This window comes from Pararge aegeria, chromosome 1, assembly GCF_905163445.1.
Source record: "Pararge aegeria chromosome 1, ilParAegt1.1, whole genome shotgun sequence".
NCBI lineage: Eukaryota > Metazoa > Arthropoda > Insecta > Lepidoptera > Nymphalidae > Pararge > Pararge aegeria.
In genome coordinates, this window is record NC_053180.1 from 14,323,816 (window position 1) to 14,350,602 (window position 26,787).

Here is a 26,787-nt window from a genome sequence, read left to right on the forward strand (position 1 = left end):
CGGGAGTTCCTGCGTGCGAATTTATTCCGCGACCCGAGGTATTCCCCTAGTACGCTACGAGCACAATTAGTCAATTAATGCGTTTGCAAATAATATTCGATAAGAGGTCGTCTTTCGAAGCTTCTTATCACTTGTATACATAAATGACGTTTTCATCTTGTTTATTTATTTATTATTTATGTACCATACATTGTGATATGAACATAAGATACATGAAGTGTACAAAGGAAAGCTTATCTCTATAAGAGATATCTTCCAGCTACCCCAGGATGTGAATAAGATGATTTAATTGTGGTATATGTCAAATAAAGGCACAATAACTACTAAGGATACTTCATAATAACTACTAAGGATATTCAATATATCTAAATAATAACAAAATTCTACATACTAATACAATAAAATTTGAAGTAACTATATTATATACTTGTTGTGAATGTGACTCATGCATTAATTTATTTTTTGCGAGTCGGATAATGAAATTAAAAAAAATCTTTATTCATGTAGACGTATCCTAGACACCCAAGAGTACAGTGCTTAGCGCAGTAGTAAAACGAGTGGAGGTCCCCGGTTCGATCTCTGGCAGGGACAGTTTCGGAAAATATTATTTATAATTTTCTCTGGACTGGTTTGGTGGGAGGCTTTTAAGGCATGGTTTGTTAGCACCCAACTGACAAAGACGTGCTCCCAAAAAAATTAGGGTCTCGTTATACGACACACACGTAGAAACCGATTAATGAAATAGCTTGTCACTTCCATACCCCTAACAGGTTAATCATTACTCACCATGAGGTAAGATAAAGAGCTAGCTTGTAGTGGAATAGTATGTTCAAGTGCAAGCTGTGGGTTCAACTCCCACAACTGGAAAATGTTTGTGTGATGAACATGAATGTTTTTCAGTGTCTGGGTGTTTATCTGCATATTATAAGTATTTGCTCATAAAAATATTCATCAGTCATCTTAGTACAGTACACCCATAACACAAGCTACGCTTATTTTGGGGCTAGATGGCGATGTGTTTTATCGTAGTATATTTTAATTATTAAAAAAAACCTCCCCGTCGCAACGGTGAGCGGTGAATTTCATGATGAGGTCCCGGGTTCTTTGGTCTGGTCTAATGGGAGGTTTTGGCCGTGGCTGGTTACCACCCTGCAGACAAGGACGTGCCGCTAAGCGATTCAGTGTTCTGGTTCGCGTAGAAACCGATTAGGGGTATGACAACCATACTCCCTAGCAGGTCAGCCTGCTACCATTTTAGACTGCATCATCACTTACCACCAGGTGAGATTGCAGTCAAGGGCTAACTTGTAGTGGAATAAATTGCATAGAACCACTGTATCTCTTAGTTATACTGTGGTTAAACTACCACTAAGATTTATGTCAGTGCAGAAAATAAAACTTAATTAAATATACTCATCCCTTTATTTTCACTTCGCTTATTGCTAAAACTATATACAATAACATACAATATTTTTGTCAATCCGTAAAACTTTATTTAGAAGACAGAAATCAGGGTTACATACTAGACACAAAATAATTTACTAAACTTATTTAAACATTATAACTATCTTAAAACAAATAAACATGATACAAAGGCCAGAAAAATAAAAAATAAAGTAAAATTGCACATTTTAAGTAATAAAATGAGCTTCGTACAATATCGGGAATAAGAGCAAGATAGAGAGAAAAGAAGTTGTGCAAATTAATACTTTTTATAATCTGGCTAATGTTTTCCAAAAAAAATTCTTTAACAAAAGAAAATGTTTTTTTTAAACTTTTGACATAAATAAACGTAAAATTTTCATGATCACTGTAAAAGAAATCTTAAAAACTAACATTAAATTAAACAATATCAACAAACAAAAAAACACATAATCAGCACTTAATGCTTCTCATTATAAAATCTAATTGACATAAAACTTTTGTTCAGACAATAAAAATAAATGTAGGTATCTAATTTTTTAGACAGTAATAGTAAGAAACTCCCATGATTCATGATGTTCTGTAAAAATTGTTAAGCACAAACACTAAAAAAGGTTACAAACAATAAAAGTAAAGTAAACTGTGGTAGAGACATCCGATTTCAAATAGGCTTCGATAAAAAAGCATACACGATTATTTAAACTAAGACCTTCTTTCTCTACAACGAAAACGTAATAATAATAGTACGTAATCCTTCGAACCAAAAAAAAAGTCTCCTTTGTAACCCCATATCGAACCGATCTTGCTAATTTCTAATAAGCTGTGCCGTTTGGACCATACAAATTACCTACCCACTATTTATTTCAGATTTTTCACTTGGCAAATATGGAAAATAAATGAAGAATGATATTTTCCTAGCCATTTTCTATGAAGAGTATAAGTAAAAACGTTTTTCAGAATATTACAATACCCAACTTTAAAATGTCTCCCACCCATTTCGACTCAAGCATTCAATATTTACCGTGGAATCGGCCAGGCGTATTTACAAACTTTCCAAATTCCGGATCGATACTATTAATAATTTCTCCAATGACTAGTTGAGACAGACGGACGATATCCCAACTCCCTTTTTCCAATTTAGTAGGGAACCCTAATAATGAACTTATTTAATAGTATGACTTCTTTATATTTTATTTTAATTACAAATCACACAAACATACTAACTGTTAAGACAATACACGATTTTATTAAGATGGGTCACAAACTATTACAAATGTCAAAAAGTAAAATATAAAGTAAGAAATCGGTTCTATTTACAAAAAAAAACGGTTTAAATTTATATCTCTATCAAAATCGAAATATTTCTCTTTAACATTTTCTTTCACAAAACAATGAAGTCAAAAAGTAAAAGAAAAACACAAAAAATGGTCTTGCAAGAATCGACACCTTCACATTGTATAATCGCTCGTGAGGGAACAAGCATTTAACAATAATAATTAATAAATGCTAATGTTTTTCATACATAAATCACACAGGTAAATAATATAACATACCTTAAACCTTATGATACAGCATAAATATAATTATATTTTGTAACTTAATATTCTACCTTCAATTTTAATGAGGCGTAAATTAACGCAGACGTGAATCGCGATGTTAAAGAGCTTCGTACAAATAATATCCCGTACAAAATATTAATTATATGCTTAATTTTGTGGGGTAGCAATTACGATTTCACATGAAAAATTTTTATTGGTACTTTTATTGCTTTTGAAATCAATCTAACGTGTCTGATAATAAATCACAGAACTTCCACTTCTTTCGTTTATAGTTATATAGAAACAATTGATTTTGCAATTTAAGCAATTTTGTTAATTTTTTTAGTTACCTTTTAAACCAATTGAATTAAGTTTATTTGAGTTAAACTTATAAAAGCGAATTTTCTTCAAATAATTTGTTTTATAAACGATTATTTATTATTTATGGTCTTTAATTCAGGAGCCAAACTGTTATTGTAATTCGTATCACAATTTATTTTTGATAAAAGATCTGAAGTAACAGTTCCATTACACATAAATATCTGTTTAATATAGCTGATACAAAATATAAAGAATAGAAGGCAAATACTACAAAACATCGAATCACTTTGTTAGCGTTGGAAAAAGAAGTCTAAAATAAATAAATAAAACAATATTCATAACTAACTGAAAATAAAATCGTTATAATGTCTAAAGTTTAAAACCCTATAAACTATGAAACGAAATTTAAAATCACACGATTATTCTTATTTACAAAAATACTTTACTACTTATTGATTGAAGATTTACAGAAATTATTGTCTATTTCTTAAAAGAAAAAATGTTAAAGAAATACCAAAATTGAAACAGTAATTTTGGTAGTTTCAACACGATTCGGGAAAAATATTTATAATAGATAAAGATTAAATCCATTCATTCAATAGGCGGAACTCTATACCTCATTAAGAAGAAGAAAAAGAGGGATTGTACATAAGTAGGGCAAACATTAACACACATTTTACTGTCGTTAACTTTACTCAAGGTTAATAAATAAGAAAGTGATAAAGAAATGTTATAAGACGAGCCACAGAAATATAACTAGGAAGGTAGAATAGCAGTAAAAGAAATTCTAAGAACTTAATGAATGAATGGTTACAATACAAAAAAATCAACACACCTTTATAAAAGGCACTGCCTTCTATTAAATCTGCTACGTGACCACGAATTGTGACAAGCTGAAAAACAGCACCGAAAGTTTGCTTTAAGTAATTATCTAAATACGAAAGCACGATACAACGGATGTCGTACCAACGAATACCTTAAAGTCACTCAACAACGAATGGGTCGTTACAACTGAAAACGCTAAACAGAACTAGGTAGTGTAATAATGATTTTGGACCTGCCAATGCACAAGTTTAAAGAATTTGTTAAAACACATTTATTACAGCGAGGTTACTATACAATTGATGAATTTTTTAATGACTAGGTTGCTTGGAAGCATCCGGCTCCGCTTTCAGCTCTCACAAGATAGAAAAATGAATGTTAAAATGGAAAATGTAAATTGTTGATGTTGGAAAAGAGCAACTGCTGAGTTTCTTGCCGGCTTCTTCTCGGTAGAATCGGTAGGTGGTAGAATCACTACAAACAGACAGACTTGACGTTTCAAAAGTGCTTATATTAGGCCTACTTGAAATAAATGAATTTTGAATTTTGAATTTTGAATTTTGAATGAAATATAGGATTTAGTGAGGGGTTAAAAAATAACCACTATGGCATAACGAAGGCAGCCTTTGCAGCTAAAATTACATACAGATATAGTTCTTGCATTATTTCTAGGCTGCTTAAAAAAAAAAAAAGGCTGCTTAGATCGGTGTGATTATTACCTTAATGAAGCGCATTTATTGTTCCGTATACCAAAGTTTTCGTTGTTACATACATTGAATTAGGAACATACCGCATTCAGCCATTATTGTATGCAGTGTATTGTGTCCAAAAACAGTGAAAACGCCCTGAGCACGTCTCTCTGTACACCAGCTGAATATTGCTAAATCACATTTTTTTCCCATTTTCCTATTTAATGTTGAGCGCTTAGAAGATTAGACGTAAAATAATTACTGTCAACTGCTAAATGATATGAAGTGTTTAACCGTTTGTTCGAGAAACCAATCTAAGGTGGAGTGGATTTTGATACCTCAGTATTATTGGATAGAAGCAGGCATTACTCTGCGGAAATCCATGACATATTATGAAAATAAAGCTTCATTTTCTATAGTCCGCGAAAAGCAGGAGAATCAAATATTTAACAATTATTAATTATAAAGTCAACATCTCCTGAGGATTCTCAGGTTTCGGAGCGAAACGTGCGTAGAGGGTACATTGCCGAAGATCTGTTTGGTGTGGAGTATAAGGATTGAAAAAATTATAAATTACACCATACAGATTCTCCTGCTTTTTGCGGACTATAGCAAATTAAGCTTAATTTTCATGTTACTTCAGTATTAGTCGATTTCTGTGTGTTCTAAATTCTGTGGTTACAATATTCGTTGGTTTGTGCTTTCGTCATCAGATTAATTCTCGGAGTTCTTTTATTTGGCATACCATATTTTGAGGTCACGCGCCATTTCGTTTATTATAAAATGTAGATTTAATTACAAGAGAATGGATACGCTTAAAAATTTAACGAACGTGGTTTCAACGCTGTTTTCCTAAGATACTGATGTGCGAGCATAGTTAAATCGAGCTGATCCTGAGTTTTCCCGCATACGAACGTCTCCCATTTATTATCGGCCTGAAAAATAAAGATTATTCAATCCTATGATTTAAAGATCGAAATGTCAATGATCCGGTTGTACGGAAATCTATTAACTAAATTGACAGCTCTGCAAAATATTTTCTTTGCAACAACAAAGACAACAACCTATAAACGTAGAGCGTTTACTAACCGGTTATTGTACAAATCATAAACTAAATTTAATTGTCACCTTGGTGCGTTTGTACAAAAATCTCTTTTGACAGTCAATCTCACAAATAATAATAAATAAATATATTACGACAATACACACATCGCCATCTAGCCCCAAAGTAGCGTAGTTGTTTAATGGGTACTAAGATGACTGTTGAATATTTTTATAAATAATATACATGAATACTTAGAATATACACATAAACATCCAGACACTGAAAAACATTCATGCTCATCAGACGAACATTTTCCAGTTGTGGGAATCGAACCCACGTCCTTGGACTCAGAAAGCAGGATCGCTGCGAACTGCGCCAATCGGCCGTCAAAATATTTAACAATTAAATAGTTCTATTTTGGGCTATGCTCTGCAATGCATCCTATATGAAAAAATAATACTGTCCAATACGGATTCCTACTATTTGAACTACTTAATTATACTGACAGCGCTTATGTGGCTATCTTATTCAGATGAGAACATTGTAATTGAAAATTAAACATTTATTAAATGTAGAGAATGTATTGTTGTAGTACTTCAAGACCTTGAAATGAAGGTTTTTAGGGTATCATATGAAATAGACAAAATAAACATAATATTGAAATAATGATATACTAGGTCGTTTTAAAAATTCTCTCTGTGTTTTACTCTCCACCTTGTTTGTGTTGTTTATTTATAAAAATACACATAGACTTTTTCACCTTACCCAAGATTACTCTCTTATAATCTCTAGTCTTAAAAGTAAAAATACAAACCAATATAAAAGATGTCCGCTCCTCGTAAACGTCATCCGGGGGTTCCTGGTCGAACTTAATGGAGCGCACTGCGGACTTCTTTGTCATCAATGGCTCCCCGGTTACACGAGATATCTATTGAAAAACCGAGGAGTTCGTTTAAACATACACCTTTTCCAACGAAACATGGTTTGAAATTTATTGTAATAATGATCTTTTACGACCACCAGAGGAACTTATGCCCGTTTTCACTAAACCTAGGAATAGCCATAATCAGATGCAGATGATTTTTCAGAGAAAAAAAAAACGTTTCACGAAATCGTATGTGATGACTAACGTTATGCACTATCTAAAGTTACGACTTCCATTCGGAAAATCGTAATGTTTAGGAGACTCGTAAACTGACACTTGACAGATGAAAAAAAAAATTTATTTCGTTTTTATTGATGGCTACAAAATGGCACACCTTATGGCAAGGACTATAGACATGTAGTGAAAATCGATTGGTGAAAGGTAAATAAATGTATGCCTCGGAATGTTCTTCGAATAGGCGTTACATTGCCTTGTACGACGTTCGTGAAAACGGGCATTAGTATAGGTAAGTTTTGCATGTGCCGTTCACGTCCAATCGTAGTCGTTTACGAGTACCGAATGATGATAAAGTAAAGTGGACCTTATTAAGCACATTTTAGAGTCACTAATCCTGCAGCTCAACCCAGAGCGCTACCTGAAGAAGTGCGGACGAATTTGAACATTCCATTTTACTATGTCATCATAGTGATACTCCAGTTTAATAACAGTCTCTACGATTGCGAGCGTATAAATCTTAAGACTAAGGACACTGTACGAGTATGTAGAGAATATAGTATTATTAGCTGAAAATTTCAGATATTTAGCTTAGATTTAAATAATCTTGAAGTGCGTTGTAATATATACTTGGTCCGCTCAAATAGTTTACGCGCTTTAAAGCGGTCATCGCCTCATACTGAAAGGTGGGCGTCGGCTACTTCAAAGACTCGGCATGTATTGCACACCCACAGTGTATATAGTGCGGTTGCGATTGGAAGGAATCAGATGACTAATATTTTGAGTTTCCGTTGTTTCATTTTTGTAATTAACGAAAAAATAACATTATTTTTCTTTTCATTCGAATGTGGAAGTATCGCTAGCAGTATTATTTAAATATATTGCTGACATTTTTGTTACAGATTCATATTCCATGGGCGGGTGTGACATACCTTGACGACCCCAAAACAGTCTTTTTAAAATAATACAACTGCAATCGTGAAGAATTTTATGCCTCCACAACTTCAAAATACGTATATAACTTTAGGAAATTGGTTTTTCATTATTTTTTCCAAGGCAAATGTACAACTCAGAGCCTAACATTTTCAACTATACAGAAATTTGATGACTATTAAGTGGAATTTGTTTTGTTTACACAAATCGGCACAGAATTAAAAAATGCCACAAACGCAACTTATAAATAAAATGTTATGTGAATAAAATATTGATCGAAGGCTTATAAGGCAGCGTTAAGGTGAAAACAAACAAAAAAGTAGTTATTAAGTACATTTATTGAAATAAAAAATGACATAGGGTCTCTTTTGGACTTTGGAATGGACTAACAATATTGACAGTGACTAAACTACAATACAGAGAAACACAATCGTACTATAATCTTACAAAGAAAAGTTTGTCATAATACATAAAAACTACCACTACAAAATAAATTAAAACAATTTAAAAAAAAATAAACATAAATTATTAACAAAAAGAAAAACAAATGTTCAACAAGAAAAATAAATAAGTTTTTTCAAATAAATATCATAAATGTAGATTCAACACTGGTCTGTCAATATTGTACAGGGAAAGATGGAAATACAAATTAGATAAGCGATTTGAATAACATCCCTTTTGATAAACCAAAAGATAAAAAGAGTTATAATAATAGTCAAGAATGTGAAAAAACTCAAATTAAAAATTGTTTAATATAAATACTGACATGTAAATAGTTCCTTTACAAAAAAAGCTAAAAAAAAAATCTCAATATTTTATTTTTATTAATGAGGCAATATGGACCAAAAATCTTTCAAACTTGACTTTTTTTAATAGCTTAATTATTTCTCTTTGGTGGGATAGAAATCGCTTATTAGATTTTGTATCTGTACTGGAAAGGATAGGTAATGTTGCAAGGTGGAGGATCGGGTCACGGGGAGATGCCATTTTATCATTTCAAATAAAGTACTTTTAAGTAGCTGCCGATTTACATTAAAATTGTGAATATTTTTAACAAAAAAAAAGTGATAGAAAATAAATAGTTTCGTAATTACATTACACACGACGATGGTGGTCGAATAAATAAAGAAAAAAAATGTTAATAAATTTACACGCAAAATTACAAAGCAAAATACTATTAATAGACTTTCAATATAAATAAATACAAGGATAGGATAGGTCACCTAACTGGGATAGTTAGTACTTATAACCGCCTAACTTCATAAACCTACGTATAGCCTACGCCTAGGTTTCGATCCGTACAGCCAATTTTAATACTTTAATCGACTACGAAGAAATTGATAAGTTATTTTGTTCTATTGTTAAATTAATTTCATAACATTAGTCACGTTCGAGTCACTCGTTTGTCGTTCGAAATTCAAAAAGTGAACCGAGCAAGCGTGATATTGTTAAACTAAAATAAAAATGGTGCGTTATATGAAAGTCCAAAAAGGCTTTCATAACAATATGATTTGCACATCATTTAATTTGTTAAAACTGGATTATATAAAATAAATTTCAGAAAATGTTTTTCAAAACAACAAAATTATATTTCAAATATAGAAATGTTTTTTTCGTCACCGTAGTCGAGTCTGTTTTACAAACAATTCGTTTCATAAATAAAACAAACCTAACCTAAACGCATAATCCTTGCGATTATTACGAAAATAATTAAAAACTAGTAACACTAAAATAATTTGGTGCGTGGTAAACTTGAGGTAAACTTTTATAAACGTACAACCTAATTAAAAAAAAAAAAAAACTAATATTAATGAATATATTAATATCGAAGGATATATTCATTTGATGAAGTTTTCATCTTTGGTAGCCTACACTCTCATCTCTTCTTTTGGTGCACTTATTACTATACTTACGAGTTAATGTTAAATAATTTTTACATGTCTAAAATAAAAAAATATTTTTTTTACTTTTCTGTGTCCCTAAACCCTACAAATAACCAGACCAGATAAAAACAGACTACATGAAAGTATTATTAGAAAATCTAAAAACGCTTGTCGGATGTATGCCTACCGGGCTTTAGAAATTAGTATTATCAGAATACGAGAAAGCACGATCTCTTATAAGCATTCGGTTCTAGACCTATCCAGCAGTTAAATCTTAGTTACAACATTGACACGTTAAAAAGGGCTAAAGAAAATTCTGCTTTTAAGCATAATTTTAGCATAATGTCGCTACGCAATATATTAGTATGTTACAAACTTTAATTAAAAACGAATGATGATGAGAACAATGAAATAAAATGAGTTTCCTAGGTACAGTATTATTTCGTTGGTAAAATGTGTAAAGGACATATTTCATATGTACGCTTGACGTGTATGCCTAATTTCGTGATAATTGATTGAATAGTTAGGTTATGAATAGGTTATGAAAGCGTAACAAACAAACAAACTCACATTGACATTTATAATATTAGTTAAGATTATATGTATGTACGCAAGTGTATGCGAATAAGGTAATTCAGCTGCCAATTTCTTAGTGGTGTTGTATCAAGTCTAGTTCTGCTTGATCAATAATAAGAACCGCGTAAATCATAGATTTTTTATTATTATATGCAATGACAATCAGTTACCTACTCAGAGCCAAAGAGCAATATGCGAGATGTGCCGAAAGGATGGTCAATATGAGAAAGTTTTATGTATAATCGAATTCTTGAGATATGCGACTGTCCTGTACATTTATCAATTAAAATTTACATGTTCTCGCATTAAAAACAAGTCAAAATATTTTTTTGTTCTTGATTATGATCTCATTAGATACGCATGGCTGCCGGCGGCCTGAATTCATAATTACTAACTACAAATTGTTTTTTATATTACTTCACAACCGTTTTCAATTCTGTACAATACTGTTTAAACTAATCATCATCGATTTAATGCTAAACATCCTGCAATTTTCAGTAGGTACTACTACTGTTTATGAATAAAATTCATCAAATAGACGATTATAAAGCGTTATTGCTATCAATAACGTTGCTTGTGTATAACGTTTTAATTAATATTATGCCGTAGACCGTACTAGTACGGGTTTGCAATTTTGCATATCTTCCAATTTATGATTTCCGTAAATTTGGATATCATAAAGCCAAGTGAAAGATATACTTACATCTCCTTGTTTTAAAATCTTATACTAAGTGCGAATTTTAAAGTTTTCTTTTTGTAAAGAGCTGAACAGTCATTGGTGCTTCAAGAAACTAAAAACTCGTACTATTTGTACTTAGTTTTACATTAAAACCGATGTTCTATTACCATTTTTTATTACAGAATCTCACATATTAGTAAACATATAATATTCATTATACAAATCATCCGATTCTTTCTCTATATGCCACCATTGATTTTCCTTTTCTACCTCATTCGTTTTCAGAACTTTATTGGTTAATATTTCATCTATACGTGATGTAGACGGCTTTTGATTCGTCACTTTATAAATATGATCGGCCAACGCATTGGCGAGTACTTCTTTAGGAGCTATTAACGAACTACCGTTATTTGTAACGTTACTGCCGTTATTTGTAACGTTATTACCGTTATTACTAATATTACTTCGATTAACGTTATCGCAAGCTAATTCATTCGAACTTGTAATAGTACGTAACCTTTCCGCGTTTAATCTCGCAAAGCTTCTAGGCGATTCGATATTAGTAATATTTCTAAATATGCTAGGATTGGGCCGTAAGTCCGTCTGGTTTTCGTAAATGTCATCGTAGAGTATTAAATTAGGATCCAGGGTGTTAGGTAGAGGATTAGTAGGGATATAGGACCTGTGTTGTACCTTAGTTTTTTCTGAGATAACGTTTTCGAGGTCCATTTCCTCGATATTCATTGGTTCCGGTGTGTTTTCGGAGCTCATCAAGCTATGAAGGCTTGTGGATTCATCTAGAAGTGAGTTCTTCACTATGGATGGTGGGGAGAAGAGCACTGAACTGTCTCCCGCGAGGGTTTTACTCTGGAACAACGGAAAAAACATTGAACACTTACGCTTTCTTCCTATCGTCGTTTTTTTTTTATGTAAGCAAGATATATAACTGTCTCGAAAGATTTATGTTATACAGCTTTTAGAAGCTTTAGACCTTAGAACACTACACTCAGGGGTATACTATATATACCCCTGATATAGTTCAATGGGACATATGAACGACAGGATAACATGCTCTCCAAGGCACTGGGTGAATCACCAAAAATGTCCAAACACCGGGCTAGTACTAAGAATGAAAGAACCCTGTACATTTTAATGGCCCAACTCCCGGGCCTCATGATCTGCAGTCGTACATGTTAACCACTGAACCAACGAGTCATTTAAAATGCAAACACTAGACAACTAACTAGTTTTATTAAACACTTTTGCGACTTGTCAGTGTGGTGTACAGTATTCTTGTACTTCCCAGTATTCAAAAGTAGTTAACTTTTACGCAATCGAATAAGTAAATGTAGGTACAAAATATCACACTAACACTTTTGGCGACTTTCTAGCTCACGTCATACGATTAACGCAAATTCTTGTATGTATTCGTATTTCCTATATTTTATGCATGTATAAGCAATGATAGTATAACTTACTGGTGTTTCCACAATGAAAGACACGTCCGGCACTTGCGAGTGGGAATGAGAATGCGGTGTACTGGTGGCTGCCCCCCAACTGTGTGCGAGAGCTTTGCGCGCCTTTTTATGTGAAGGCATGTTTTCCTTGCCCGTATTCCGTCTACCGCTGCCTATACCGGAATCGTTCACCTATAAAATGTAAATAAATCCTAAATTAAAATCTTACCTTCTCTGATTATAAGCTTGTAAGCTGAGGAGGGATATGATAGCTCCGTGAAAGATGAAAGAATGTTATTAAAAAACGATTACTGAGTTTACGCAGCCCTTCGAGACTGGTGGACTCGATAAATTGGTCAAGCTTTTCGTTTTAGGATTTGATGACGTCATCATAAATTCAAAATGGCGGACAAAATAGCTAAAGCAATACAAACATACCTGTACATTCATTTCCTGATCTGCAGCCGATGATAACATGGAGTCGCTCAGCTGTACAGTACTATCGGAATTCTCTTCGCGTTTGATCATCTCCGTTATATCTTCAACGAGGAGGCCCGGACTTGACGGTTCGTATTTGAGGCCGGATTTCTTGCCTATTTCCGCCATAGCCATTTTGAAAGGTGTTGGTGTTCTGAAATAAAAAAATATACCTAGTTTAGAAAGATAATTTAAATTTTTTAACAAAACGATAAATATTTTTAAAAATCAAATTATTAAGCACTATTCCACATAACTTTAGGAAAGTTTTATATGTATATATTATCTTTGGTTTGAACTTCAATTTTATCTTTACTTTTTGTTTAATTTATTAATTCCAAGTTCTGTACACATACTTTGGGTTGTAGCTCAGGACAAAACTTGTTATTACTTATATTTAGATCTATCTTTAGTTATTGCGTTTTGTGAGCCTATTAAAAATAAACAAATAAACAATAATCTTCATTAACAACAAAAAATAAACAATTGTTACTATAAGATGTAAAAGTAACCGCATTAAAATCAAAAGAAATTAGTTGTTTCAAAGCAAAATTGTTTACAATCAAACAACATATTGTACGCATTATCTAACGTCATAAAAAGCCTATCGTAGATTTGCATTCATTAATATAAACATCATGTACTACTCACTTTGGCGTTTCAGTCTTGAACTGACTTCCGCCGGGGGTTAAATTTGCAGGCGTTGGCGTATGAAGTAATGGACTAGCGCCTAGATCCTGAAAAAAAGCGAAATGCAACGATAAATAAAACAATACAATATCTAGTGTACTAACAATGAATACCTGTTTGGATATTCAGTTTTGTGGGAGAAATTTAAGGCTATACGGGGTTCTTAAACACCAAAACTATGGCCACACAAGCTCTAGGGGTATACTTTAAAAAAATCAATGCCTCTCTTAAATGGCAAACATTGGAACATATAAAATATTTTGTAAAAACAAGTTAGCCATTGACTGCAATCCTGCTGCCATGTTGCAGTCTAAGATGGTGACGGGCTTACCTGTTAGGACCTTATAAAAGTTACATTAAAACCCATAGCCCTCATAGGTTCAAACGCGACATCGTACCGGAACGCTAAATCGCTTTGTAGCAAGACTTGTCGGTAGGGTAGTAACTAGCCACGGCCGAAGCCCCCATACCATATTATAGAATTCAGAACGTTCATAATTTCAGAATTTTCTCTGGTCTGGTGGGACCAGGGAGGTCGTCAAAAATCTCAGAGATAAATAATAAAATTCCTGTGCTATATAGAAACTTTAAATCGAACATTTATGTTCACGCAAATCGGTATTAACTTACTTTGCTGCCGAGTGTATGTCTCAGCGGCGTATCGAAGGTAGGGAAAGATAATCCAGCCGGCGAGTTTAGGAACTGAGACGGGCTGAATGGTAGAGCTTTGATGGGAGTTGCACCTTCCATCACTTTTGATATTGATTTTTCCCATACCTGGAAAATAAAGAAAAACCATTTATGAGTTTCCAAAATTGTAAAAAGTTATTTATTTATGAACACCGCCAAATAGTTGGGATGGCAAACCGCCTATTTCTAATTTTATCCTAACACAAAACTCAAACTCCACACTAAATATTTGCGAGCTGATAAGTATAATAATTTCATAAAAATTGTCATCATTTGAAACTAAACAACAACAAAACGTACCAAAGTCAAAAACATAACAAAGTGTCACATTTTCATTAGCAAAAAATCTGTCACTTTATACGGTAACATAAAAATTTTACAGACTTACTTGTATGTTACATTAAAGTTAGTTTTGTTACTTTACTTGATAAGTTACATTGGGTGCTTATCATCATCAGACTTATTAATGTCTTGCTGTACTCAACCCTTCTCTGACGGAAGACTGACATGAAGCTTAGATCCGTCTCTATAAGAACTTCGAGACGACTAATATAAACTTATGTTGCCAGTCAAAATTACTTGGTTGCTAAATTTGATATCCGAGGCACAGACAAAAGTAAAAGGCCAAATTTAGACTCCAAAAGTACTAGGTCAATATTTCAAAATCAGAGCTACAGACTGATTCGTACTACATTAAGAGCAGTTTCCCTGACTGATTTCGGCTATGATGATCAATTTCCAGACAGATTGTCTAACTTAGCTGGAGATATTATAGATAAAAAACTTGTGCAAGTTTGTGTGCAAGCACAAATGCACTCTCTATTCCCTCTCTCAATCTCATGGGACGGCAGATCTGACACTACTATATAGTGCACAAGTTTGTGTACAAGCACTCTCTATTCCCTCTGTCTCATGGGACGGCAGATCAGACACTACTAAATAGTGCACAAGTTTGTGTGCAAGCACCGGTGCACTCTCTATTCCCTCTCACACAGTCTAATCTAATGGGACGGCAGATCTGACACTACTATACAGTGCACAAGTTTGTGTGCAAGCACAGGTGCACTCTATATTACCTCTCTCTGTCTCATGGGACGGCAGATCCGACACTACCGGAAAGAGATCAGGCGCAGGACAGCTTAACGTGCTCTCCGACACTTTACCCTCTAAGATAATACTGGAAATATGATTGGAACAAGAAGATAAAGAAGAATGATACAATACGTTGACTCACATGAGGGTTGTGTGAAATGCCTGCCTGCCTTTTGATCTTGCCTCTCCTAAGTATGGGTGGGGGACTGTTGGTCTCCATACTCTTCTTCTTTGGAGACAGATATACTGTTGGCACTGTGACCTCTTTGCTCTCTTCTGATTGGACCGAGTAATTTACTGTAAAGAATAACAATTCAGTATTATAAGAAGATCAACTATGTATTATGTATTATGTACTATGTGGCGTTACTTTGTGGAAATCCATGATATATTGAAAAAGCGCGCGCCCCGAAAAGCATGAGAATCTGTATTGTCTAATTTATAAAAAAAGCTACACTATCTCATTAGGTTCAAGTATTCTAGAGTTAAATTAGTCTAATGATAGTTTTAGAATAAGAAATAAATAAATAATATAAAATACGCTAGCTAAATAGTTTTATTGTATAGCAAATTAAGGTTAATTTTCATAATATGTTATATATATATGTATCATGTAGTTAAAATAATGTGTACACGTTGTTTTTTTTAATATGGTTATTATAATCTACCTGTGTTCTGATTATTGCTCTCCGCGGCAACTTGATTTAAATAGTTCTTTACAGCAGAGTCTTCGGGTAGGTGTTCTATGTTCACAAATCTGAAAAATAAGTTTTCAATGTTATAAATAGTATTAAAAAAACATAAACTATTAAGTATTCATTAAATAGACAGACAAACGCATTACGACTTTGTATATAACGTTCCATTAACAGTACTTAGTACAATTTCTAGTAAGTATATGCCTTACAAATTTTAATATGCCCCCGACATGACACCGACCCACCGAATCGCATCACCCGCCCACGATATTATGTTGTTTGCTCGGCTTTTAAGGACCATAGTATTAAATAGCCTATAATCTCCCTCAAGAATAAGCTAACAAATTCTATTATCACTAAGCTGTTTTAACGATTGTTAAAACCCACCAACCTACATGGAACAGTGTGGTGGGTCAAGCCCCTCTTGTGAGAGGCCTGAGCACAGCAGTGGGACATTATCAAAAGGTTGATTATGATGATACTCACTTAAACGGTGATTCGAGGATCTCCACAGTTTCGGCAGCGACCATGCCTCCTCTATCAGGCGACTTGTTCCTTATAGGTTGATGTTGTAAGTTATTCAGTTGATCTTTTAATAGTTGCCTAAAGTGTAATACTTGTTTCGACGGTTGACTCGTGTTAGAGGAGTTGCTTTGGGTTGACTCGTTGAAAGGGTCCGTCCAGTTCTGACTTGACTGAAATAAATATTGATATAAGCATACGATACCTAGCCACCTGGATATTTGAAGACAGAAGGTGTGTTACGAAATCAGAAAAAGAGCGTAGCAAAGCGAGTTAATAAATATTTTCTTTCGTTTATACTATGAAAATTAAGCTTAATTACTCAGCAAAAAGCAGGATAATCTGTATGCTGTAATTTATATTTTCTTTAATCTTTATACTGAACACCAAAAAGATTTTAGGCCATGTACCCTCTATGCACGTTTCACTCTCTTTACAACTGTTAAGTCACTTATCAATTATTCATTGTAAAGTCAACATCTCCTGAAGATACTTGCCTGATTTTAATCCAGTGAAACCTGCGTAGAGGGTACAGATTGCAGATTCTCCTGCTTTTCGCTAAGTATAGCAAATTAAGCTTTTCATAGTATATCATGATTTCGTTTAGCAAGTGATGTAATTTTTTTTAATAACGATTTTCGAGAAAAAATTTGTACTTTTTCCTTTGACGCAGAATAACAAAGTTTGTTTATGTTATCTATCTCGACCGACCATTGTTAGCACACATTTAAGCTTAGGAAGGGAATGCATCATAAACATTGATTAACACAGAATACAACATTAAAAAAACATATTAAAACCAAACTTAATGAACTAAAATTATTTCCATCACTACATTATACTATCTATTATACATTAAACATCTACCTATTATCATTACCCTCTAATTTTGCAAATTAAATGAATAAATAATTTAAAAGAAAATTAAAAAAAGTAGGTGTAGCATAAATGTGTATGTGTTAAGGTAATCTACAATTTTAGCGCTCGGTTATCGGTGATTTTTACGGTGACCTGATGATTGCTTGGTTTTACTGCTTATTACATTTTTTAAGGTGTACACTCTTTTTAAATCAAAAACCAATTAATACAAGCTGTCTAAGGTTATATTCAGAATGTGTTAATTTACAATAGTGATAAAAGATATCAAGATAAAGTTCAGTAAGTACGTTAATGACCGTATAGTACAAATCACAGATATGACACCGCGCCGCGTCTTTAACAGTCGCTATAGGGTATTTTTAATGCACACAATTCGTTGTTTAAGTAATGGAACTCTCCGTTTTAGGGTTTGGGCACATTAACTGGGTAGCCTTAATAAAAGGAAAAACAAAAAACACTTTTTAAATTTCCGAAGGAATTTTTAAGTTAACGAATGTAGTTATCCCAACCATCTCACTACCAAGTATACGTTTTTTTGGAACGTAGGCATCAAAAGTTCCATCTATAGGCCTATTTGAATAAAGAAATATTTGACTTTAACTTAGAATAAATGAAATAAAATTAAAAACACAAAAACAAATTAATGCAGTTAGAAACAAAACATAAAAAGCACACTAACATCATTAAAAGCGACAACGACTCTCTCTCTACGCTCGTCGCTTACTTGCTCCTGTCTCTTGGCACGCGGCTGTTTCCTCCTGAGGGTATCGAAACTGTCCAGCAGATCCGGCTCGTACTTCCTCCTCATTGTGGAGTTCCAGTGGTTTTTTATGGCATTGTCTGTCCTGGAATCAAGAAATAAAGTAGAGATTATGTGTACAGCTATATGTCTTCACTGGCAACACGCACAGTCCAGGTCTTAAGGCACTGAGGAATGTTTTGACAGATAGAGTCGCAAAGCTTCACGAACTCGACCCTCTAAAATTGGCTTCAGCGGTTTACATCTCTCGCTAACTATGGGCGTCATAAGAAAGCTCAGACCCTAAACCGGTGATGGAAAGAGTTATGCTCGGTATCTTAACGTGAAAATGAGGCATTTTTTTACTGCAACATGTTGTGATACAGTCATAGATCGATTTCGACGATCGACCAGAGAAAATTCAGAAATCGTTAATTCCCAAATTGCCTCCCCTTTATAAGACCATAGAGCACAGTTATTGAAATAGCTCTGCGAGCTATAAAGCTAAAGTGGACAAAACATAGCTTGGGGACTATATCTCTAGGTTCTTGAGTTGTCACACCGCCTCGGTAAAATCATTATTAATAAAATTCAAATTCAAATTCAAATTCATTTATTTCAAGTAGGCCTACTTTATAAGCACTTTTGAAACGTCAAGTATGTATGCTTGTAGTGACTCTACCACCGGTTCGGAAAGCAGATTCTACCGAGAAGAGCCGGCAAGAAACTCAGTAGTTGCTCTTTTCCAACATCAACATTTACAATCATTTTGCTATCTTGCAGGAGATAAGAGCGAGGCTGGCTGTTTCCAATCTACCTTGTCATTGAGGAATTCATCAAATGTATCCTCGCTGTACTAGATGCGTTTTTACACATTTTTTAAATGTATGCATTGGTAGGTCAAGAATTTCCTTAGGAATCATGTTGTAAAAGCGTATACTCAACCCCACAAAGGAGTTCTGCACTTTTCGCAGACGATATGCAGATATCACTAATTTATGTCCGTTTCTGGTAAGTCGATTGTTAATTTCAGCTTTTTGTTTATAAAGAGTAATATTTTGTCTCACAAAGACTATATTATTATTAATATATTGCGACGCTAATACAACAATATAAAGGGACAGACTTCATAAGAGCCGCAGGAGTTTTTTATTTCTCCGTCAAGCAACATTTCTGTGTTCCGTTCTGACTGAATGATGTGGTTATCACGGGCACATAAAACTTAATACACTGAACAATAAATTGATGGACAGTGTGTAGATACAGTTATAATATGTTAACATCAATTTCAAAGTCCCCAACAGTACCTATATGTATACGAACCTGCCCGGCAGAAGTTTAGCAATCCTGGCCCACTGGTTTCCCAACTGTTTGTGCGCTTGGTATATAATTCTATCTTCCTGCTCCGTCCACGCTGTTTTCTTTATCGATGGATTTAAATGATTGTGCCACCGTTCTCTGAGAAGAAAGAAAATATTTTAACATTTTTCATACTCTATGGTACTAATAATACTAGTATTCGAATATAATAGAAAGTGGCTGATATATTTGGTTTTGTATTATAAGAAAAGGATGGATGTTACTCAAGTACCTATCTACATAAATATAAAGAAATTTTAGCGCGACCGTGTTGACAGGCGCAGAACTTAGTGTTTATTAAATGAAATCAATAGAAAAGTAATTTAAATTACCTGCACTGTTTTCCTATTCTGCCCTTGAGATGCCTTGCAATTAGGGTCCATTTCTTCGGACCGTACTTAGATACTAACTCTATGACTTTCTCATCCTCCTGAAACACAATAAAAATATAAAGTAGTAACATTTTAAAATCCAGAATTTTATGTTTTCCGACTAGTTGACTGTTCTCTCGTTGTCTCTCTTAAGTTTAATTTTGGTGATGTTCTTTTACTTCTTTCTGTACGTTTACAATCTAATAACTAATATATAATAATAACAAAACTGTGTTTATGTGGTTCATTTTTGTCGGCCGACTGGCGCAGTGGGCAGCGACCCTGCTTTCTGAGTCCAAGGCCGTGGGCCGTTTCCCACTACAGGAAAATGTTTGTGTGATGAACAAGAATGTTTTTCAGTGTCTGGGTGTTTATATGTATATTCTAAGTATTTTTGTATATTATTCATAAAAACATTCATCAGTTATCTTAGTACCCATAACACAAGCTAACACTTACTTTGGGTCTCGATGATGAAGTGTGTATTGTCGTAGTATATTTATTTAATTATTAATTTTGGTTTGGAAATCGTTTAATAATTTCGATAAATAAACTCAGGTGAAACGTGAGTTTATCTTATGCAATACACCGAGTAAGTCAGACTTTATATCCGATACATATAAAATGATTTAAAACGCAGGCATAATTTTTGTTTTTGCCTCAATAACTAGTTTGCATGGTATAAGCGATTTAAAAAACAATATATCAATTAACACAGTCATGCTCTTGTTTTTTACGTCTCAGAAACAAGTTAATTCCACGCGATCTCTCAAACTATAAGTATCCATTATAGGATCATCAATGACCAATATAATTGCAAAAAGTAATACAAAAAGTACAAAAGAAGCGATTGGGAATCGTTACTTCTCAAGGTGATCCAGTGTTTGAAAAAATACGAATAAAATCGTTTGATCAGCTGTAACCTGCGTTATACATATTATCTCATGTACTGTGTTGCCTTTTTAAGAAAAAATAAGTTGTCATGCGACTATATGTAATTATGCATATTTAGTTAATATAGATGTTATTGATCTCGTGGTTCGACGTTGAATAGGTTTGTTTTTGGTCTAGAGTTCAGACTGTCTGTAGATAATGGTTACGCGTTTTTCGGACACTATTTTCTTTATAGAACAAGACCAATAATATAAATTTAAACATTTACATTTTTGTTTAACTATGGAAATAGGAATAGTGATGTTTAATTTGTGAAGTTTCGGAAACCGACTTAAAAATTGTACTTTTATAATGCACTAAAAGACACACTAATCTCTGAAGCGATACCAATCAAGCAAATTCTCAATAAATTATTTAAAGTACCTATATACAAAAGAATATCAAAATTAAGATGATAAATGAAAAAAAAAAATATAGGTAGAAATATTACAATCATGGAAAAAATAACATTTGTTTTTCAACTTAAAATCAAAAATGTTTGGCATTTGTAAAATCATAAAATCACGATTGTAATTTTAATTTTCACTTATGAAATATTGACATCCAACAAGAAATTGGTAATCTGAAGAAAACTGACTGAAGACTCTGATTCTTATTCTTTCTTCTATAGATTCTTATATACCTACAAATTATGAGTGATTTTAAGGAGAGTTTTTTAGGATCTAAAAACTACGACTATTTTAAAACTGCTCTAACAATTTATCAGGTCTATAATACTTTTTTATAATACACGTGTTATGGTACGAGAGGCATGAGCATGATGGACAAAAAACTCCTTTGTATAAATATAGCATGTAGCTAATTGTCCGTCCTTGAAAATGAGAGGCCGTCATATTAAACTTTATAGTCCTGCGGGTGCTTGAGAATGCTATAATAAATTATATGTATAGGTTCAGAAGTTCGAGCGATAATATTTAGCCCCACTGAAGTAAGCTACGAGTGCCTGCGCAGGAGCAGGTTTTAGGAGTGCAATAGTACATTATTTTGTATATGGTAAATATAAGCGCTTAATAAACACCAAAACCATTGAAAATACTATGAAGAATTTTCAGGCACGCAGGTTTTCTCTTGATATTTTTCTTTATTTTAAAATTAAAGGGGCCAGTTCGAACAAGGTCCTCTCAAAGGGTAGACTGAAATCCTAACCACTGGGCTATTAACAATTTACTGTTTATACAAGAAATGAAATTTATATTTAAGGAAAAATAATTTTCAAAGACGGATAATTACTGTCCAGGGGCATACTAGTCAACAATAACTAATAATTTTTATCAAATCAGATTTTTTTATGAAACTCACAAATCCGCCTTACAAATCAAACAAAGTATAATAACCGTCGCATAGATTATAATAAAAATGGCCTGTAACAAAAATTCTAAATAAATGAAAAATATAATTTAGTAATCTAACACAAACTTGTCAATTAAAAATAATCTGCAGTCACACTAACGTCTGGTACGAAGCGATTGAGGATAGCATTACCATATCTCCATAAAATGTTCCAGGATTTTAAGGAACTTTTCTGACGAGGCATAACAAGCTTATAGAATTACTTTTTATTATTAATATAAAGATAAGTACGTTCTATGACGAACTAAAGAGAACCTTACGAGACTCTAGTTCTTATAATATCAATCGTATTACAAAAATTAATCTTAATTTGATATACTCCGCGAAAAGCAGGAGATGTACCCTCAAGGGTACATTGCCGAGGATCTGTTTGGTGTTGTGTATAAGGATTGAAGAAATTATGAATTACATCATACAGATTCTCCTGCTTTTCGCAGATTATAGCAAATTAAGATTAATTTTCATAATTTATCATGGATTTGCGGAAATCCAAAGGCAAGCAAGCAAGGCAGTAACGCCTGCTTCTATCCAATACCAATCGTGTCAATGTACACACATTAAGACAACATAACAAATACACTTTCGCATTTATAATATATGGCATGTAAGATTTTCTTGATCCCTGGTTTAAATTTTAACTGTTCATGTTCTTTGTATATTTTTTACATTTTTATAGTTCTGGAATCTGAATATTTCTTATGTGTTCCAATCAAAACTCTTTCCTACTACTTTGCGAGCACTTTCTTAACTGAAGCAATCCTAAGTATTGCAATAAAAATTACGTCCCACTATCGAAAATAAATCATGCTTACCCTTGTCAAGGATAATTTCTGGGGGCCATACGTACACGAATAGAAAAAAAAATCAAGGTCACAGACTATGTCACCGTCTAAATACGTCCAGGCAAACATCATATGTTTACTTGGGCCTTAAAGTGGTCCTGTTTAATTTTATCTTTTTATTGCGTGTGAACAAAGCATTTAATGGGCAAAGCGTTTTGTTATTGCAGCTGTCAGATTAGTCACAGACAAGAAAACGCCTAAAATAATTTGGTTACTAACTTTAGTAGGTTCAAAAGTATACTACTTTTGAACTATCGAGTTGTAAATTCCAAAAACCGTTCCGGAGCATAGACATAGGTCAAAAATCATATCCTCCGATTATAACCACTAGCAAGGGATAAATTTCCCTTGTCCTCCTTTTAAAATACGGAAACAAAGAAAAGGAGGAGTTTACCCCCGTATAATGCTACATGGATGATTATTAATTGGATATTATTTCAACCCGTGCGCTGGACCAAAATTTGGAAGAAGATACCGTAGAGAAAATGGCTCCTGCCCATGAAAAGCGTAGCAGCATCATCAGGGAATATGAGCGAAACGTGGCTAGAGACTAGAGACCGCACTGCGAGGATCTTTCGAGTGAATAGAAAAATGAAATTCATTACAATTACGTTTCACATGGTCGGGGAATATGTCAAATAAGCTCAATGATAATTATTTTAGATCTACTAATTTGTAAACTGCGCCGTAATTGTGATTTTAGGAAGATTGCGAACATGAAGTGAACCTGCAGATCCGTGCGTGGAATCACGAATAACAAGTTTAGTTAACATCTTAAATATATCTCTATTAGCCAGCAAAACCGTAGCCGTTCAAAATTTTTTTTTTTTTTTTTATAAATCGCCTGTTCAATGTTGTCACACCTATTCAGCATTCCATTTAGGTACTACTTATATGGATTAAAATATCTATCACTATATTTAGAATTCAATACATTTTACGTTTGTATAGTTTTATATCTAAATGAAAAATAAAATTGAAAGATACGTAAAACGATTACATACCGAGAGGTGGCCTACGGGAGCCTATTACTAAACCTTCACTGTCTCTTTTAGTGGGCTGTATCTCTTAGACCTTATAGGTAAAAGATGGAACTTTCGACGGAATGTTTACTTCTACGAAAAAAAAGTATATAAGAATCGTCGTTTCTAGTTCAATCTTAATTCAGTTAATTTACTATACAACGTGTTATGTTATTACGAAATACTGTTGAAGGGTGCATAAGTATATTTCATAAGGAATCACCCGGTAAAAATATTAAATCAAAAGGAAGATATTTATTTTTCTATAAACTAATTCAAAACATTCTAAGTGGTAACTTATGACAACCCTACTGAAGATAAAAGTACGACACGTACGTAGTACCTACGCTACGCGACGCGTACCACTAAAGTGACACGAGTCACATGATTTACTTTTGCGTGTGATGTTAGGGCTGTAACTGATTTCTTTCAAAAAAAAACCATGGCAACGGTTTACTCAAAAACGTCTAGCTTTTCGGTTTCACAGATAAGTTTCAGAGACGGTAAATAATGAACCTACTGTAGCTTCTGAAGTATTATTTCGGTTTTAATTTACACGTTGTATATTTCAACTTGATACGGAACCCTCCAGGTGCTAGTCCATTTCGTATTTAACCGGTTTTATATTTTAATTTACATGATAATATTCATACTCTTATCGCATAAAGCAGTATTATTTTATTCAAAAATGCCTGCCTCGTTCTAACTTTCTAAAATACACAACACTAGAACCGATTGTGATACAATATGGCGTTGTATATAACTTAGTTTTTTTGGAACATGCATGTCAATCTTACGGGAAATCAGAAATTATAAGCTGATTCTAGTGCGGTATATAAGTAGAACCTATATATACAGTTCTATATCGCTGTTGACACAAATTCAAAAAAACACTGTTCTCATATAATCTTATCAATACTCGATTGTATAATATTCGAGACCACCTAAGTGTTATAAAATTTTAATCTACTCATTCATGCATCTACAAAATTCAATTCATTAAAATGTGACGTGATATTGAAAACTAATCTCTGTTCAGTTGGCAATAGTGCACATAGTTATATTTGTAGTTGGTACATGCTTTGTAGTATGCTTAGCCACGCAGCCATTCAATTTGAATAGATAATATTAACAGCTGCTGTTATTACACACTATGACATATTATTGTTTATATTTCTAGAGCAAATAACGTCAGAACGCAAAATTGCAACCAAAAAATAAAATTCTTAGATTATCTCATGTTACACCATAAATACGTCAATTTCATTATTATAACTTTTGCGCTTAGTAAAAGCGGTGCTAGCCTAGTAGCCAGCGCTTCGGCCTCCCTTTCGAGGGAACAAGTTCGAAACTCGGCACGCACCTCTTTCTTTTCAGAGTTGTTAATTTAAGCAATTAAAATATCACTTGCTTTAACGGTAAAGGAAAATGTCGTGAAGAAACCTGCACGCCTGAGTTTTCCATAACTTTCTCGAAGGCGTGTGCAGCCAACCAATCCGCAGTTGGCTAAGCCGGTTATGATGATACTTTTGCGATCGGGTGACCTACAATACTTGTATTTTTATTTCGATTTCTATGATAATAATCTACGTTTCCGCTTTTCCATTCACGTACAGTTGTACTAACCATTTATTCTGTTATCTGTTTCTATAAAGTAGGTTTACTATGCAAAGCACGATTTAAAGCTACCTTTATCGCTTAATCACACACAAGGCTAGCTATAAGTAGTTAGTTATTGCTCACATTCATTCTATCTGAACTCGGCTTAAGATGACTATCAACTGGCAGTACTAAAATCCGGTGTAAATGGTTTTAGTTAACATTCACAATGCGTGCACACACAATGGATTCATTCATGAAACCTAAGAACTGTTGTAAGAATGCATAAGTTCAGTTATTTCGGTTAATAATAGTAAAACTAGTAGTGCCAATTTTCATTTGAAACGTACTACTGAAACTTGTTTCAATATTATTTTTTTTGTAAAATAGGTAGTTTAAATCTTTATATAAGGTCCAAATGGATAAAGAAATAACAGTTATTCATTGCGATCATATAATATTCTCTGGCGATAAGGCCGCCAAATTGTATACGTTGTTTTGTTATACTTTTCTTTTTTTTCTATGTACTTTTTGTGGTGTGCAATAAAAGTATATTCATTCATTCTCTTTATGACGCGGATGATATTGAGTCGAAATTTTACTCTATAGTTAGAACCATTCCTTTTATTGCAAATGGGAGTTTTTTTTCGCTGGAAAACAATTATTCTTATTCGTGGTAACCTCATGGCTGAGTACCGTGACCATCTACGCCAGCTAATAAAAATTTAAGGATCAAACATAAAGGAAATCATTTAACTAATCGATAATATACTGTATTTTGATTCATTAAAAGCAGCACAACAGAAGAGACAAGCCTCAACCGAACGGTTACTAGGAGTACTAGGAGGGCTGAGCCCAAATGATTTGTGATAGTAAATAGCCAGGAGAAAGAAGAAGATCCTTATGTTGGCGCTGTGATCCTAAGCCCGGAGGTTCCGGGTTCGATTCCCGAATTTGAATTACTTTGATCTAGTCAGGTGGGAGGCTTCGGCCGTCGTGCCTCTAAGCGATTTAGTTCCGGTACGATGTCGCGTGGAAA

At 33.6% G+C, this 26,787-nt stretch overlaps 1 protein-coding gene across 7 annotated transcripts in view; it reads right to left on the reverse strand.

The window, feature by feature from the left end:
• Positions 1-5,361: 5,361 nt before the first annotated feature.
• The window catches only part of LOC120623629 (myb protein), a 57,119-nt gene continuing 35,693 nt past the window's right edge, over positions 5,362-26,787 (reverse strand). For 4 of the 7 annotated variants that reach the window (XM_039889716.1, XM_039889726.1, XM_039889735.1 and 1 more), the window contains 11 exons: positions 19,943-20,040; positions 19,575-19,709; positions 18,192-18,357; positions 16,598-16,806; positions 16,082-16,170; positions 15,556-15,710; positions 14,262-14,408; positions 13,593-13,678; positions 12,903-13,095; positions 12,486-12,656; positions 10,507-11,874 (listed from right to left, as the gene is read on the reverse strand). In XM_039889716.1, coding sequence (XP_039745650.1) covers positions 11,194-11,874; positions 12,486-12,656; positions 12,903-13,095; positions 13,593-13,678; positions 14,262-14,408; positions 15,556-15,710; positions 16,082-16,170; positions 16,598-16,806; positions 18,192-18,357; positions 19,575-19,709; positions 19,943-20,040 — 2,130 coding nt within the window. In that variant the 3' untranslated portion in view covers positions 10,507-11,193. Of the gene's footprint in view, positions 5,728-6,651; positions 6,766-10,506; positions 11,875-12,485; positions 12,657-12,902; positions 13,096-13,592; positions 13,679-14,261; positions 14,409-15,555; positions 15,711-16,081; positions 16,171-16,597; positions 16,807-18,191; positions 18,358-19,574; positions 19,710-19,942; positions 20,041-26,787 lie in introns of those variants that run through there. The other 3 variants (XM_039889764.1, XM_039889774.1, XM_039889755.1) reach the window with 2 other exon arrangements.